Raw genomic sequence first — 19,306 nt, forward strand, 5'->3', positions numbered from 1 at the left:
TATCTTAAGCCCCCCAAATTGGGCTTGAATTGCATGCCTTAGTTGTAAGTATCTAAAAAAATATTCATTTGGCAAATTAAATTCTCCTTGTAGTTGTCCGAAGGTCTTAAATAGCCTGTTAGTGTAGATTTGACAAATAGCTATAATATCATTTTGGTACCATATATTGTTGGGAGATAGTTTTTCTAGCTCTATATATTTTTTATTGTACCACAATGGTGTTTCAGTGTCTATCCCTGCCCATTCATCTGTTGAATGAAGAGTTCTCCATATTAGCACAGCCTGACGAAGAATGGGGGGAAGTTTATATGTAGAAGTTCCTGACAGGAGCAGTGCCAGTGGGGAAACCCTTGGCCTACCTGTTCTTCGAGATATGCTTGTAATAATGGGTCCTTTAAGTTTTTAGCCCAGCCCACCAGATGTGCCGCTTGAGCTGCCATATAATAGTTTCTTAATTTTGGAAGAGCCAAGCCGCCCTGATTTTTAGGATTGTATAGCGTTTTGATTGCTATACGTGGCGACTTGTCATTCCATATAAAGGAAATCACTAATTTTCTATTGCATTAAACACTGTTTTTGGGATATATATGGGCGAGTTCTGCCAGATGTATAGATATTTTGGCTGTATTACCATCTTAAACATGTTTATACGCCCAGTGAGTGTCATGGGTAACTTTTTCCATGTGTGCATACGATCTTTAAATCTATCTGTGACTGGATGAACATTGAGGTCCACATAGCTCTTTGGGCAGGGGGTAATCCATATGCCTAAATATTTAATTTTCTTGGTCCATTTTAGTGGGGATGTGGTGTGCTGATCTACAGGTATGTGCCCCGATATTGGTAATATACTCGATTTGTCCCAGTTGACTCGTAGACCTGAAAAGTCACCAAATCTATTCACCACATCCATTGTATGCTGTAGCGATTTCCCAGCATCTTGAAGGAAAAGTAGTACATCATCTGCGTATAAGGCTACAACTTCCTCTATCTCCCCAATTTTAATACCCTTTATTTCTGGATCTGCACATATCTGGCATGCAAGAGGTTCTATGACTAATGAGAATAGAGCCGGGGACAGGGGACAACCCTGTCTTGTGCCCCGTTTCAATTTAAAGGAGTTTGAAATGTACCCGTTTACAGAGACTCTTGCCACTGGAGATGCATATACCAGTTGAATCCATTTAATGAAATGGGGGCCGAATGCCAGTTTCCGAAGCACCGCCCACATATAGTTCCAATCCACTGTATCAAAAGCCTTGGCTGCGTCCAAAGACACAACCAAGCCAATCCTGATTGATCTGGATGTACTATGGTGGTTATTACTGTATTGAGCTGCGTGGCAAGCATTCTAGCCAATATTTTGACGTCAGTATTTAACAAGGAGATTGGCCTATATGATTCCGGAAGTAGGGGATCCTTGTCTTTTTTAATTAATTATATAATCAGTGCCTCTGACATAGAATCTGGGAGGGAGCCACATTCTAATAATATGTTGAAGATCTCTGTAAGGTATGGAACAAAGAAGTCTGCAAATTTTTTATAGACTTCAGCAGGAATTCCATCCCTTCCAGGAGCCTTAGAGGCCGGAAGAGATGCGATCGCCTGCGCTACCTCATCCCTGGTGAACGGGGCTTCTAACAGGTCCGAGTCTACCTCAGAGAGAGATGGCATAAATATTGACCTCAAGTACTCCTCAACCTGGTTTTCATCAAGTACCTGCCCGGAATCATATAGATCTGTGTAGTACCCCAAAAAGACCTCTACCATTTGCCCTGCCGTATAGCATATTTCCCCCTGGGGATTTTTAACGCTAGAGATTATATTATTGGCATTTTCGCCTTTGGCCAAAAATGCCAATTGACTGCCCCCCACGTCTGACTCATAATACTGCCTATGTCTGGAGAACTGCATCTGCCTCTTTGATTTATCATATAGATATTCCACCCACTCCTGTTTTACTTCCATTAACTGTGTTCTTATACTGCCATTCCCCGAGCTAATGTATTCCCGTTCTAGCTGCTGGTATTTATTCACCAACTCGTCTTCCTCTTTCTTTCCCTTTCTTTTTATTTCTGTGATCTTTTTGATTAATGTCCCCCTCATCACTGCTTTTAATGCATCTTGTTTAATGTCGATGTTGGGGTATTGCCTATTATCTATAACATAGCCCTCCCACTCATTTGCCAGGCCATTATCTATACCCACTAGTTCCAGCCAAAAGGGATTTAATTTCCAGGCCACTTCTCCACGATCCAACGTTAGATCAATGGTCAGATAAATGGGGGAGTGGTCTGAAATCCCCTGTGCTAAATATTTTATATCAATAACTGCGGGAGCCAATATGGGGGATATCAGGGCAAGATCTATTCTTGAAAAGGTGTTGTGTGTGGGTGAGTAACATGAGAACTGTAACGTATCTTGATTCCTTTGCCTCCAAATATCTATCAGGCCCATTTCTCCTATTAGTTTTGAGAAAGGGGTAGGGACGCCTTTGTTTGGAATACTGATTCTTACTCCTCTCTCTTTCCATCTATCTACAGTTTTACACATAACATTATTAAAATCACCCATACATATTATAGGAATTTCGGGATACTCTGCTATAAATCTTAACAGCTCATGCAGCACATCATTATTATATGGCGGCGGGATGTAAACCGCCATTATATAAAGGGGTTTATAGTTTATAATGGCTTTGAGAAATACATATCTACCTTTAGTGTCTACCAGACTTTTTTCAACTTGAAAATTCAGATTTTTTTTACCAGTACTGTTACACCTCTGGCAAGTCCCCCTTTCTTATCTTCCATGAAGACAGAGCAGTACTTCATACACTGGACTGGACTACCTTTCTAAGGTGGTTTCCAAATACCACATAAATCAGGAAATAGTGGTACCGGTTTGCTCTCTGTCTCCTTCTACGAATACGAAAAATCTTTCGGTGGTGGATGAGTCCTTGGACGTTGTCAGGGCCTTGCGCCTTTATGTTTCTAAGATGTCAACAATCAGGAAATCAGACTCTCTGTTTATCATTTATGATGTTAAAAAACATGGTTGGCCGGCATCTAAGCGGACTCTTGCCCGTTAGTTGGAATCCGCAATACGTCAAGCTCATTCAGTGCGGGCACATTCCACAATGTCAGTTGGGACCTCCTGGGTCATGCAGGCGGGTATCTCAGCTGAGAGCATCTGCAGAGCAGCCACGTGGTCTTCTGCTCACATGTTCATAAAGTTTTATCATTTAGACACCTTCGCTTCGTCCGATGCGGCTTTTGGCAGAGGTATTCTGCTCTTCTGCTCACATGTTCATAAAGTTTTATCGTTTAGACACCTTCGCTTCGTCCGATGCGGCTTTTGGCAGAGGTATCCTCTGGACTCATAGGGGACACTGCTTTAGGATGTCCCATTTTCCCAGCATCCACATTAGGCTGGTAGAAAAAAGGGGATTTTTGGTTCTGACCTGTATTTTTGTAGGCCAAGGTGGATGCTGGGCGCTCTCCCTTGTGCTCCAGATCAGCAGTTAAGTTTATATTGGCAGTAGTTATCTGCCCTATGGTTGTGTGTTCTGTTGAATGTTCTTCTCCTAGCCCTATTCATCGGCTTGTTAAGTTAAAACTGGTCTCTGAGGACAGGAAGGGGTATTAGGGGGAGGAGTTATGGGCTGCACTAGCTAAAGATCTTGTTCTCCTTGGTGCCTGGTCCTCCTGACAAAGAATACCCATTTTCCCAGCATCAACCTTGGCCTACGAAAAAAGGATTTTACAGGTAAGAAATAAAAATCCCCTTTTTAGTGCTGCTTCCATGCATAGTGCCCCCTGCAATGCCTCTATGCATAATGCTGCTTACACACATTATGCCCCATGAGGTGCCACTTACACACATAATGCCCCTTCAGTGCCGCTTACACACATGGGGGGCTAATCTAGTTAAGTTGCTCCTCTGTGTGTTCGCACAGGGGAACAATGTTTGGCATCTGCGCATGTGCATATAAGCGCATGTGCAGATGCTTGGTGCGAGTGGCATGGCGATTTGCTAGTTCGCCGGCCCATTTGCACCTAGCAGTGTGGGCAGGGGGCGTGGGGTGGTGGCAATGGGCTGCACCCATGGGATCACCCAACATTTCATTGGCTAACGTCATTGGATGTCAGCTGCCCACTCGCTTCCTGCACAGGCTGCTTGCAAAATCATCCGATGGTCGATGACCATCGAATTATTTTGTCCCCGAACGCAAGGCTGCTAATTAATGTTTATGCAAAACACCCATTTGCATGCCTGCAGGGGATCGCGGGGTGTGAGGAGGGGCAGGGGGCCATGCAGGTAGCGTTTAGCGTTTGGTGGACTCACAAAGCTGCAAAATTCACAGCTTTGCAAGTCAACCAGAATAAAGTCCATAATGCCCCTTGTAGTGTCACTCACACATAATGCCCCCCGCAGAGCTGCTTCCACACATAATGCACCCTATAGTGCCACTTACAAACATAATGCCCCATGAGGTGCCACTTACACACATGCCCACTAGTAGCACTTAAATATAATGCCCATAGTAGGACTTACTGCCCTACATGCTCATTTCCATGGGGGTTACATGCTCATTGCCCAGGGGTTACTTGCTTCTTGCCATGGGGGTTACATGCTCCTTGCCCAGGAGTTACATGCTCCTTGCCCAGGAGTTACATGCTCCTTGCCCGGGTATTAAATTTTCATTGCCCAGGGGGTTACATGCTCATTTCCCGTGGGGGTTACATGCTTGTTGCCCAGGGTTACATGTTTGTTGCCTGGGAGTTTACATGCTCATTGCCTAGGGGTTACATGATCCTTGACAGGGTCTACATGCACACAGAGCACCAGCACACCCAAAATGTGACACTTACGGACAGCGCTGGGCAGTGCTACCCTGAGAAATGCGGTCAAAAAGCACCTTTAGCGTCTGTCTCCAAGAAGGCAAAAGGGCTTTTTTGGAGAGACACAGGGTCTCTGCCAATGCTGTCAGAGAAACTTTGCCCCTGTGGTTCTGACACTTGTGCTGGTGGTACAGGGTACTGGCAATATATTTCTTAATGGTTTGCCGTACCACCCTGTACCACCATGCTTGCACCACTAGTAAACATAGAAACATGGAATGTGACGGCAGATAAGAACCACTTGGCTCATGTAGTCTACCACTTTTGTACAGTAGATTATTATTATTGTTATTATTATTATTATTATTATTATTATTATTATTATCATTATTATTATTATTATTACTATCAGTTATTTATATAGCAGATGTCTGCAGATGAAGCAGCCCATAGAACCAGGGATATGCGCATGCACAGTACCAAGGTCAGTACTGCGCATATGCTGGTGCCTGTGCCTGTCATTGAACAGGTGCCCGGAACACTGTGGCAGGCAGGACCTGGGGAGCGGCAGTCGCAGGACCAGGAGAAGTGGTGGCTACAGGGGAGACACAGATGGTGACAGGTAGAGGCAGTGGGAGGCAGTGTAAAACATGGAAAAACAATAGGTGACAAAGATGTGTGAAAGGGGCAGCAGTGGGCCCCTTAGTCCTCAGGGGCCCCAGTGCACTGCACCTTCTGCACATAAGGTAGAGTCACTGTGGCACAGGCATTTCCTCCAAGTAAAGTCCAAGAACAGTAAGTTCCCAGGTGCTGTGAGCTCTCATTATAAGGTTATAAGCATTTGCTGCTGATGATGATGATGATGGTGACTCCAAATCAAGTTTGTTAATAACTAAATGTCATTAAATAATTTGTCAATTGGAATCTCTAAACTGTGGCTACATTTTGTATTGGCCGGATCTACTCTCCCATCTCTACTAATCAGTCCTCATTGTATTATCTCTGTAGGTGACAGATCCATATCTCAGCTGGATGAGGTGATAGCTGTCGAAGGAGAAGAGGTCATCATCCCCTGCTATTACCCACAGGAGGCCACTGGGGCAGCACAGAACGTCATCTGGTACATAGGAGAGAATGGATGTTATTCATTTAAGCAAGAAATTTACAACTCAGCCCAATCATACAGCAATGACGAGTACTCGCTGGTCAGTTTCCCCACCGATGTCTCACTGCGCATACACAGAGTTCGAATAACATATTACACCCACTACTGCTGCAATGTGACCACCAGTACTGGGACATTAATGAGAAGAGAAGGCACAGAGCTGGTGATTGCAGGTGAGAATACGGCATAACAATGTATACACAGAGATATCATTAACAACAAGATTCTTGAATAATTTATTTAAGCCTCATTTGTAGTTATATAATATATCAATTGAACTGATAAAAGAAAATATACAGGACATGGATGTGTTACAAAACTGCGCACTAACCAGGCTGGGAGATAGCTAGGCCACTCCAGAGAACTGCACACTGACCAAGCTGGGAGATAGCTAGGCCACTCCAGAGAACTGTGCACTGACCAGGCTGGGAGATAAATGGGCCACTCCAGAGAACTGTGCACTGACCAGGCTGGGAGATAACTACTGTAGGCCACTCCTGAGACCTGTGCACTGACCAGGCTGGGAGATAACTAGGCCACTCCAGAGAACTGTGCACTGACCAAGCTGGGAGATAACTAGGCCACTCCTGAGAACTGCACACTGACCAGGCTGGGAGATAACTAGGCCACTCCAGAGAACTGTGCACTGACCAGGCTGGGAGATAACTAGGCCACTCCAGAGAACTGTGCACTGATCAGGCTGAGAGATAACTAGGGAGGTTATTCTGGTTGCGGCAGCCAAACGTACGTACGTTCCGTATCAGCGTACATTTCCCGTACGCAGCCGGTGAGCGAAAGTCCGCCCACAAAACATCCACATACGGACGGTCACAAACACCGACAAAGGGGAGTGGCGTACAGTTGAGCGTACGCCACCATACACGGACGGATCACCGCTTAGACTCCGACAACTGGCGTACAACAGAGCGTACGCCACCATTTACGGACGTCTCTCGTCCGTTTTCCCACCGACATCTTGTGGCTATCTGAGCGTACGCCACCGTGCACGGACGGGTCTCTATTGTTTTCAATGGAAAACTCAGCGTATGCCACCGATCGTGAGAGTGAGCGTACGTCCGTGCACGCTGGCATACCCTTCACATATATGGACCTGCAAATCTAGCCTTTCAACTATGATTAAGACAATTAAATGAATTATTCTAATTGTTATTCAATTATTGTTTTATATTACCTAAATTGTCTACCTTAATGAACACCCTAATAAAAATAAATGTTACCCCTCCTTACATGTATATTTATTATGTTCTAATGTTGCATTTTAATCACTATCTATGTGTCCCCACATTGCTTATACTTTTAAATAAAATCATGGTGTTGTTTGTGTGTATGTACTGAATTATGTCCATAATTAGTTTGTTCCGAATATTTACTATGTATACAGTACCTAAACTGATGTTATGTGTGATGATTTCATCTAACAACATTAAACATTCATGCCATTTCACTATGTGTTTTTTTACTCAAAAACACACACATTCACACATCAATCGTTACCCCTCACCTCAAAATACAAATATAACTGACATTACACATCTGTATGTACCTGCCCTTACAAACCCTCAAACATATTTTGGATTAACAACATAGGCAACTTCTAACTGTACAGAATATTTTTTTTTTTATGAAACGTAAAAACTTAAAAAAAATATTAAATCAAGTTGGGCATAAAGTATATTTAAATACAGGAGGGTCAAGAATATATCCCTCATGATCCGTGCCACCTCCTCCTGGTGCTGTTCAGTGTCTGTAGTGAAGGAAAAAAAAAATTAATATATAATATACACAAATGTTTGTTGTATTTTTACATAATACCAAGTTGTGAGTTAAGTGTGAAGGCCTCATACATTTTTCAACTACATTGAAGATGGGTCTGCTGTAAACACAGTACTAAAAACTAATATGTGTACACACACATACTGTACATATTACATAACATAAAATAAATTCCTCCTTCTTGGATGAATGTATGCTGTATCCCAATTGGTAGGTTTGTGTTGGGGGACTCACCTCTAACCTCACAATTAGGCTGTGCTATTTAAGGGTAATGACATTGTTGCGGCTTAAGCACTCCTTACTATTTAAAATGTAGGACATTGCTGTACAAATTATAGGCCTACAGCTATGTTTGTAAAGCATGCATCCGCATGGCCTCACACACTATTAACAAGCCAATCTATAAATTAATGTTGCACATCATGCTGGGAAGTGTAGTTACACAACACCTGGACCCACATAACTTCAACACCACTAATGTAGGATATGTCATTGGATGTACTGTTATGTCAATTATTCAAGGGGTGAGGCATGGCCACACTCAAAAAATCCACCAAGGGGACCCTTGTTCCTGGAGAAGGACAGGCCACACCTCAGGGTCGACCTGCAGCGATATGTTGCAACTAATGATGATGTTGGATACACATATGTGGTTGCTGTGATTGTTTATGTGTAGAAATGTGTAGGTAAACATTAGCCACATTATTTACTTACGGCTAGTGGAGACATCCTGCTCGCTGCTGGTTGGGTGTCCTGTGTTGGTGGTTGGGGGGGTCAGGAGCAAGGGGGATGGGATTGGAGTTGGGATAGAGGTAGTGGGTTGGAGTGGGGATTGGAAAGGGGTGGGGGTGGGGGTAGGGGTGTGGGTGGGGTAGGGGAGTGGCTGGTGGAAGAGGAGCTTGAGAGGCGGAGGGCACCAGCAGGCCCCAATGTCTCCTCCTCCTCCTCTTCAACCTCCTGGGCTGCCTCCTCCTCCTCTTCCTCCTCCTGGGCTGCCTCCTCCTCCTCTTCCTGGGCTGCCTCCTCCTCCTCTTCCTCCTCCTGGGCTGCCTCCTCCTCCTCTTCCTCCTCCTGGGCTGCCTCCTCCCGGGCTGCCTCCTCCCGGGCTTCCATGCGTGCCCTGGCGCGTGCTGAAATGTTCATGTTGGTGGTATAGAAATCGAAGGTTGGGTTTCATGAAAATGGGGGAAAGAAAAAGTCACATTAGTCATGCTCATAACATTACAATTGATCATTTCAGTTATATTTAATACATTTATCATGCTAACAAATTGATATGCTACACACAAAATCAGAGGGTATACATATACCCCCCATATACCCCCCATATATCCCCCTTATACCCCCATATACACCCCATATACACCCCATATACCCCCCATATACACCCCATATACCCCCATATACCCCCCATATACACCCCATATACACCCACATACTCATGCACATGTTTTAAAACTACAGAACTCATTGCTACAAAACGCATAAATATTTGTAAATTATATACTTACATCGGGCAATATTGCGCCATATGGAGCATAGCAGGTGTGGCTGCCTCCGCCGCAGGTCAGACCAGCGCTGCTCCACCTGGCCCAGGCTTCTGCGGACGCCGGTCTGTGCGTAGATTAAGCGATGGGCAGCATTATACGCCCGCCGCTTCTCCCTATTTGTTACATATGGGCCCCTGGGCCCCAGGCGTCGGTCCATGATTTCTACCAAGGCCACCAGCTCTTCGTTTGAAAAGGGGTTAGCCCTTGTTGAAGACATATTGGCAATGGCGCAGTTATTAATTGCAGGTACATATATAACTTTTGGTGGTTGCTGAATGGTCTAAAATCTAGTTTTTTTATTATTAACTTTATTAATCCATCTTACTTTTAACAATATGTACAGATTGCGAATATAAACGTTCGCGGACCTTGAAAGCAAACTGTATGTTATGGTGTGTATATCGGAACGATATACACACCATAACATACAGTTTGCTTTCAATGTAGAGAGAGACGTACTCTATATACAGTGTGCGAAAAATTATACATGCAACCATCTACTAATACATACGCTGATAACAAGGCACATACAACATGTTGGTGTATGACAAATTTATCCTCATAACAAATGTAAGGGAAGCAATATAATGTTGGTATGTTGATACATTTGTTTAAGAAAGTATACATGTACTCCCAACAGAGACCACCTAAAAACACTCATCATTGGAATAACATGTGCACACATTTCACCATGTAGCACACAATGGTCAACAACCTGTGTATGTGCATGTACAGGTGAATGCTCAGGTGCGTTGAGACCTGCGTAATTTTTGCGGTAATTAACGGCAGAAATTATCGGCGGGATATATCGGCGGGAAATATCGGCGGGAAATATCGGCGGGAAATATCAGCGAAAATTAGCTACTACATTGCGGTAAAAAATATACACCCCCTAGTTCAAGGCGGGAGATTACCATATAAATATCCAGTCAGATGCTCACCATAATTGCTGCAAACATGTCTAGCTCAGATGATTCCGCAGCTGAGGACGCCTTACAAAGAGCACAAGCAGAATCCCTGCTTGAAAGTTTGAGGCAGAGGGAGCAGCAGCGGAGAAGGATGGCCCAAGAGCAAGGGGGCCCCTCACTAACAACGCCAGCAGCTCCACAAGGGCCAAGCAACCAGCCAGAACAAGAGGTTGCATCTTTCCAAACATGTGTGACCCAGCAACTGCATGGTGAGAGAACTGGGGCCACCAGAAAACGGAATATAGAGAAGGGTATTGGATCCGCACAGACTTATATCATCAAATTGAAAATCTCCAAAAATACATCAGTTTGAACCAATATGTTGGACTACCTCTCAACAATTGTTGTAGTCTTGGATTGGTGGTGCGCCCAACACATTCAGTATTGTGACTGAATAGGAAGGGATTTGTTTGCAAGAGGCAAACAGAAAGACAAATGTGCCTTTTTGGGCGCACTCTTTTGTTGATTAAGTATAAGATATGATTGATTATCTAAAACATCACTTTTATTAGACTCTACACATAAAAATTAGGAAGCCTTACTAGCTACTATTATTGAACAGTCATATCCACATTGTACCTTTACTGTCAATAAAATAAACATTGTACATATTCGAGTAGAATTGAAATTTTGTTAGCTTTGGCACATCTTCATGCCCTCTATAAATTTTCAGCAGACATGATCAACATAGGCCTTAAATTGGCTGCCTCGGTCTCTCACAAAAATTTGTCTATAAGTTGCACATACTTTTATTATGCATCACATTACATGTTTGTTCATTTTTTTTACTTTTTTTTTAATTTTTATTAAAATATAATTTTTTCCTTAAAGTCTCCTGAAGCCCGCGTGAAAAAGTGCTCCCACAACCGGTGGCTCCTGTGTATCAGCTATTTGAACACTTTGCCTATGTTACCAACCAACTATTCGCCAGGAGTCTCCTCTCTGGTTACTAAGTTGGCCCCTAATTGGCACTGTTGGAATCTGGTCCGGGTTTAAGGTGTATAGGTAACCTTATGGCAGTAGTGTCAAATGAGAGTACCAGGGGGACACATTGTACTGGATTGGAAAGCAGAAGTGATCTTTACCCTAGCTCCCCCATACAACCAACCTGGTACTCTCATTTGACACTACTGCCGTAAGGTTACCTATACACCTTAAACCCGGACCAGATTCCAACAGTGCCAATTAGGGGCCAACTTAGTAACCAGAGAGGAGACTCCTGGCGAATAGTTGGTTGGTAACATAGGCAAAGTGTTCAAATAGCTGATACACAGGAGCCACCGGTTGTGGGAGCACTTTTTCACGCGGGCTTCAGGAGACTTTAAGGAAAAAATTATATTTTAATAAAAATTCAAAAAAAGTAAAAAAAAATGAACAAACATGTAATGTGATGCATAATAAAAGTATGTGCAACTTATAGACAAATTTTGGTGAGAGACCGAGGCAGCCAATTTAAGGCCTATGTTGATCATGTCTGCTGAAAATTTATAGAGGGCATGAAGATGTGCCAAAGCTAACAAAATTTCAAGTCTACTCGAATATGTACAATGTTTATTTTATTGACAGTAAAGGTACAATGTGGATATGACTGTTCAATAATAGTAGCTAGTAAGGCTTCCTAATTTTTATGTGTAGAGTCTAATAAAAGTGATGTTTTAGATAATCAATCATATCTTATACTTAATCAACAAAAGAGTGCGCCCAAAAAGGCACATTTGTCTTTCTGTTTGCCTCTTGCAAACAAATCCCTTCCTATTCAGCCACCAGAAAACGACCTGCACCATCTAGGCCGAGTACTGAGCAGGATACCACCACCAAAAAAAGAAACCCTGCATTTCTAGAGGCAGAATTGAGAATTTTAGTTCCCAGGGCACGAGAATGGATAGAATTACCTACCAGGAAGCCAGGTGCCAGTGCAAGGAGAAACCTTTGGGAGAAGATCACAGAGGAAGTGAACCAGTTGTCAACAGTGGTCAGAGATTTGGCATCAGTGAAGAAAAGGCAAGTGTGTTTCTCCCCCTGATAATGTCATATGTGTGTACATATGTTACATGTATGTTTGGAGAATAATAGAAAGTTGTGTTTGTAGATAGTGCTACACTTTAATGACACATGTGAACACAACCATGTCTTATAACCCACATTTATATATGAAATATGCATCATTGGTGTGATGTGAGGTTATGTGCACAGTTCTGCTCATGTGAAGTATGTGATGGGACAACAGAAAGTGTGTTGTAGAAAAAGAGTTGTAGTAACAAGTTCCAGATGATGCTACTGAAACAAGAAAGTAAAAAATGTGCACATGTAGGTGGTGTGAAACTACACATCCCAACATGTCTTCCCATAGTTAAATAACTCCATATTATCAACACTGTCAAGCTATGGTGGGATGTGTAGTTTCACAGCAGGTGGAGGTGCATAATTTGGCCATGGATGATTATCATTTCTGCATAGTGATATATGTATGCGCATTTAGTGGCCTAATGAATGAGATGAGACACTGAAATGCCTCATAATAGAGACATTAATTTGTGTGTGGGAAACATATGCATAAAAAACATAAGATCACCCACACTAGGAAATGTAACGTAGTCATAATGTTCAATATCACAGTGGGGCACATATGTCATGTTGATATTTGAATTTATGATTTTGTAGGTGGTCAGACTTCAAAACTGTACTGAAGAGGAAGATGACTGACCGGTACAACCACAGCATGTCCACCGGGAGGGGGCCTATGCCAAAGAGTTTGGAATATACCCCCCTGGAGGAGGAGGCGTTGGATGTAATTGATGTGGCCGAGGTCATAGGGGTATCCAATATGGATAGTGAGCTCCCAGTGGAGGTATTTGCTGGTGATTTTGATGGTAAGTCACAGTAATGCATTGTATTTGGTAAGAGAGAATTTTTGTGTATGTGATGGTGACATTGTTTTCAATTATTATCCTAGAAGAAGCAGAAGCACAGGATGAACCGGCAGCATCTTCCTCTTCAGAGCCACAGGTGGAGCAAGTGGTCCAGCCTCCACCAATACGGCCAACCCATTCACTGGCCTCATATGATGTGAGGTTGTTGGAGATGCTGGAGAAGATAGAGAGCAATGACATTCTCGGGGCTGGCATGCAAAGCATTGCCCAACAACTCACCCACCAGAATGACATTCTGGCGGAGCTACTCACCACCGCCAGGTCCCTAAGGGACAATCCCCCATCTGCTGCCCCACCCCAAGCTGCTCCACAAGCTACCACCTCTGCTGACCCTCCTCTGTCCACTGGGCCAAGACGGCGCAAGCCTTCAGTGCCAAAGGCCCCTGTCCCCACGCCCCCATCCAAAAAGAGGAAAAAAGGGCCAAAATAATGACACCTGGGTCACTTCCTCTGTGTTTGGACCCCAAATTTTTAAATTGCACTGGACATCTCTTTCCTGAGTTGCCCATCTATCCATTTTTGTGCAATGGGAACTAAAGTGCTTATTTTGACCTCTAGAAATGCAGGTTTTATTTTTGGTGGTGTGTATCATGCTTAGTATTCTCCCTGGTTGTTGCAGGTCGTATTCTGGTGTCCACATTTCTTTCACCATTGCATTTGCAGGGTAACACATGTTTGGAGATATGCAACCTCTTGTTATTGCTGTTTGTAATTTTTGTCAATATTTTATATTTTATTTTAATTGATGATATTAAATTGTCTACTAAGCTGTGATGCTGAACAGCAAATAAATTTATTTTCACAATTAACACACAATTGTTGCATGTGTAATTTCTTGTGTCAAACAAATAATACATTTATGTGTAGTTACTGACCAGGGTATTTATGTGCATTTATTGACGTGTTGTAGAAGTTTCCCATGTGTAACCCTCTCCATGGCCATTCACATGTTCATATCCAACTTTTCCCAGCTAATTAGTTTGTGTCAGCACATGTGCAGAGCAACTTAATAGGTGAGAAAGCAGTTTCTGTGCAGGTGAGGTAACTCCTACATTAGTAGGTAAAAGCAGGCCCAGAACAATGATTTCCTCATGGAGTGGGTGAGGTAGGCAAACAAGGGGCAAAAGGGGCATTTGTGTAGGAATGCATATGTGTCCTTTCTAAAAAACCAGTCAGTAGAGATGTGTTTGCAATAATGTGAATGGTGGCATTTTACATCCAGAGTGTATTAAAATCCCATTCATAGCAGATCAGAAAGTGGTACAGTTCTGTATTTTGGGTACTATACAAAGATTGTTTGCTAAATAGTGGCCATGGCCTTAGAACATTGCTGGCACATCCTTGTGGCTCTTAGATGTGGTTTATATAAGTTTAGCAAAATTAAAAAATTAAAATGTTTGTATTAGAGTGAAAAGGTTGACACATGTCGACTTGTGTAGCTTGAGTGTGCTGCTGTTTAAAGTATATGAAAACACTTATTGAATGTGTATAAATGTTAAAAAAATAATAGAATGGAAGGTATACTCGAGATTGGAAACTCAGAGTAGAAATAGGCGCCCTGTGGGGTGTGCCGCTAAGCTGCTCCTACTTGAGGGGTGTAAAGCCCTCTTGTGGATACAAAAGTGGGAAAAAAAGGTGGAGCGCTAAATGGATCAATTGGATATCACAATTTTAATGTATATAAAATATTATTTAAAAAACAAGCAAAATATAGAAAGACAGTAACATTAATGTCAATGACAAAAAACAATAAAAAATATATAATAAATATAAATAGGACAAGGAAGACAATACTTATGTCTCTGCGTAGCTGCCTTTGTATCCCTTGGAATAAGGGGGGCTTTTTACTCTCCGGGTAGTGCACTACCGAAATGGTGGTTGGCAATTTGCTGTCCTAGATGGTATTAGGAGACGCTGGAGGATGATCTGGTTCCCAAGATTGGGGTCCTCACTAGGTTGCGCTGATCCCAGAAATAAATGAATGCTGTGGTCAATTTTCTCGCTGGAGGAAGATCTAATTACCTTCTGGATGAAGGGTCCTCACGATGGTGCGATATTGGATATCCACAGAATGTAGGTTGATGACTCCCAGTTTGGGATTAGGAATAGAGCTGGGATCCGGAGGGTGGCAATGAAAGGGAAGGCTTCCAGGAGAGTACCAGATGAGGGGGGGGGGGGGGCAGTAGGCAGAGTCAGAGATTCTTCCCAGTCCTTGTTTAGTAAAAGCAAGTGCTGCCTAACATGTTTCGTCGTGATATCACAACTTTATCAAAGGTATGGCACTTGGTCAATGGGCTGGCTTTAAATACCCTTAGACAGGAAGTGTACATTCAATGAAAATAATTATCCAATTGATCCCTAGAACGTATGTTTTAAGAGTAAAGTGCAAATGCTATTTTGTATAGGCGGCAGACCTATATACAGATATTGAAATTGTAGATAAAGTTAATTACCTTATAGAGAATAAAAATGTAAAACAGCGCTATTCAAAGGTGCTTGAGGCCGGCTGGAACGCACGCCGCGTTCCAGCTTCAGGCTCGTGGAACGCATGCAGTGCGCGTCCACTAGGAATGACACCTGAATGGGTGGACCGTCGCGTCCATATGCTGTTTACGCGGACCCCCATGCCGCGTCCTGTGGCACGCATATGTGTGTCACGGCGTTCAGGACCCGGAAATCCGGAGTCCTATTATTTTGTGAGTTTACAGAACCACGAATGCTGAATAAGCAATGAGAGAGCATAAACCCCTGATGGGTTCCCCAGGTTACACTGGAAGGTCAGCTGACATGCAAATAGGATGGGCACAAGGCCTATCAGAGCAGTGGGAGGGTACAGACAGGGAAGAAAAGGAATATGCTTACAGGAAGTCGTTACTCTGTCTGGAAAAGCTGCTGCAGGACCAGGCAAGCGCTGCTCTGCAGCAAATATCTATTTGTTCTATACAAATGGAGCTTTCAATCTATATTCTCTCTTTCTGTCTTCTAGATCTGTCCCTCTCTATCTTCATCTGTCCCTCTCTACCTAGCTAGACTAGCCCAGGAGTGATCTCTTACCTGCATCACTTTCATCATGGCCTATAGGCCGCGTAGGGCTACCCGCCCGCCTGCCCGCCTTAATGATTCTGCTGAGGCTGCCTGGGAGGTCGCGGGGCCTAGCGGCGTGGTCCCTGGTGGTTCCAGTGGGGACCGGAGGGGATCGCGGCGAGGCCTGTCGGCGCCTGAGCCGCCCGCACAGCCTGACGCGATGGTCACGGCGCCGGCTGATGACGCGGCCCGGCGCCGGACCTCGCGTACGGCGAATACAGGCCGCGGCGCGTGCGGCGGGGGTCGCGGCGTCCAGGGGGGGTTGGGCAGGGGTAGAGCCCGTGCCGCAAACGTCCGCGGAAGAGGGCTAGGCCCCCGCACACACGCTGGCGCGGCTGCTAGGCCTGGATCGTGGCCTTCCACCCGGTCCAGCGCCAGAGGCGGATTCGCGCCAGCGAGACAGCCCACCTCTACACAGCCCCATGATGCTAGGGTCTTGCCTAGCCTCCGCCCCTCATCCATCCCCATCCTGGCTTCCAGGCTGCCCCAGGGGGGTCTCCCCTCCGGAGCCCCCTCTCCCACCTATAATAGACCGGGTAGAGGCCGTGGGCGTGCCAGGGGAGGGGGTCAGGGGCCGCATAGGGCCCAGATGGTGCCAGCAGCCCCCGCTGAAACACCTAGGGGGGTGAGGGCCACAGGGATGAGGTCTCCGCTGCACCTGGCTAGACGACAGCTGCTTAGAAGGGCCAGGCTAGTCCCACTACGCAGTACTCAGCCCCCTGCCCCTCCTGCGCCAGTACCAATTGCATTCCCCCCGCTACCTGCGGTTGCAGATGGGGGGGTGCAGCAGTTCCTGTCCCTGCTGTCCAATTTTATGAGGCAGTCACCTGCTCAGGGAGGGGGTGCTCCTGACAGCAGTCCGGCCCCTTCGTCCACTTCAGTGATCCCTACCCCAGCCCTGTCAGGTAGGGCCGCCCCGGCCGCGGCTACAAGACCTACGGCCCCTCTCAGTGCGAGGGATATCGTTGCTTCCGGTACCCCTCCGGTGGGTTTGGTGGAGGAGTCCTCCCAGATGAGCCTCGTACCAGTGGAAGGTACTTCAGGTGGGTCAGCGTCTAAGCGCAAGCGGCACAGGCGTAGGGCCGCACATACCTCCTCTTCCTCTGGCGGGTCCGACTCGGGAACGTCGGAGGAGGAGGGAGGCCGTAAATCCCGCAGGGGGCGCAGGCACAGGTGCCGTAGGCACTCCAGTTCCAGCGGTAGCTCGGGGTCCCTGTTGTTCCCTAGGGGAAAGGTAGTCCAATGCGAGAACACGGCCGTGCTCAGAGGACTCAGGCGCAGAATATCAAGAACGCATTAGGGACGGGAAGTACGTCAGCTTCTTCGCCATGACGGCGCAGAATATCGAAAATATCGAATATCAAAAAAGAATATCGCGCGGCGAAGAGACGAGGGGGTATTGGGGAGGAGGCCTACTGCACCTATCACCGGTGGCAGGCGGGCATGTTTATGTTCGCGGCTTGTTACTTAGAAACAAGACCGCAGGAACACATGAACATGGTGCGCTACATGCACATGATTCATGAGATGTTCCTTTCAGAAGCCGACTCCTCATGGCGCTCCTATGATGAGAACTTCCGCCGCAAGCAGTCCGGGTTGGCCATTATGGCTTTTGGGTGTAAGGACGTGGAGATATAGATGGGGCCGAAGCCTGCGGCTGCTTCTGCGGCTGCTCCTGCGGCCACGCCAGCATCCAGCCCCGCCCCTCGCAGAAACCAGCAATCCTTTCGCGGGAGGGCGGGGGGAGCCCCCGCTGGGCGTTGCTTCGCCTTCAATGGAGCGGGTTGCGCCCTTGGCACTTCATGCAAGTTCAAGCACGCATGCTCAAAATGCTGGGGCAATCACCCATTTAAGGATTGCAGGAAAGGAAAGCAGGGGGGCACCTCCCAGGCTGCAGCAGCCGGGGGCGCACCTCAGTAAGGCCCCTTCTCCTGTGCGGGTTGAACGCTTGGCCAGCTGGCTGGGACGGTACCCGTGTAGGGAGGAGGCTGAATTTTTAGAGCAAGGCTTTCACATGGGTTTCCGTCTACCAATTCGGGGGGAAGTAATAGCGCATGCCCCCCGTAATTTAAAATCCACAATACAGATGCCCGGGGTAGTCTTAGAGAAGGTGGCCAAGGAGGTGAGCCTGGGCAGGATGGTGGGCCCCTTCCCGTCACCCCCTATTGAGAACCTGGTTCTCTCCCCGGTAGGGGTGGTCCCAAAGAAGGCTGGCGGCAAGTTTAGGCTTATCCAACACTTGTCTCATCCCCTGGGCAGCTCTGTTAATGACTCCATCCCCGAAGACTTGTGCCGCGTGCGGTATCAGTCGTTCGAACAGGCGCTTGAAATAGTGCGCAGCCACGGACGCGGGGCCTTGTTGGCCAAGGTGGACATTGAGTCCGCCTTTCTCCTTCTCCAGCTTCATCTGGAATCGTTCCGGTTCATGGGCTTTCGCCTTCCCACGGGTTTTTACGTGGGCAGGTGCCTGCCGATGGGCTGCTCGATTTCTTGCGCCTATTTCGAGCGTTTTAGCAGTTTCTTGCATTGGTGCGTAGTGTCGGGTTCAGGCAAAACTGGTGTGGCCCACTACTTAGATGACTTCTTGTGTGTGGGCCCTGCTGGTTCCCATCGATGCAAGCTCCTGCTGACATACCTGCAGGAGCTTTTCCGGGATTTTGGGGTCCCCATTGCGGCGGACAAGACGGAAGGCCCAGTACCATGCCTGTCGTTCTTGGGGATAGAAATCGACACAGTGGCGGCCTGTTGCCGCCTCCCCCATGACAAGCTGTCTCGGCTACGTGGAGCCATTAGCCTAGCATTGGCAACGGGTAAACTACAGTTGCGCCAGCTCCAGTCGCTCCTCGGGCTTCTGCATTTCGCATGCAGGGTCATACCCATGGGTAGAGTTTTTTGTAGGAAGTTAGAGAGATCCATGTCAGGCGTCAGACACCCCCTTCATTATGTACGTCTCTCCGCAGAGATAAAGAGG

The 19,306-nt window shown here is 45.9% G+C and overlaps 1 protein-coding gene across 1 annotated transcript in view; it reads left to right on the forward strand.

The window, feature by feature from the left end:
- Positions 1 to 3,266: 3,266 nt before the first annotated feature.
- Positions 3,267 to 19,306, forward strand: part of LOC146072193 (uncharacterized) — a 42,745-nt gene continuing 26,705 nt past the window's right edge. Inside the window, exons 1-2 of the mRNA XM_083179520.1 lie at positions 3,267 to 3,366; positions 5,853 to 6,182. Coding sequence (XP_083035646.1) covers positions 3,267 to 3,366; positions 5,853 to 6,182 — 430 coding nt within the window. The remainder of the gene's footprint in view (positions 3,367 to 5,852; positions 6,183 to 19,306) is intronic.

Source organism: Crinia signifera, chromosome 4, assembly GCF_055691185.1.
Source record: "Crinia signifera chromosome 4, ASM5569118v1, whole genome shotgun sequence".
Lineage (NCBI taxonomy): Eukaryota > Metazoa > Chordata > Amphibia > Anura > Myobatrachidae > Crinia > Crinia signifera.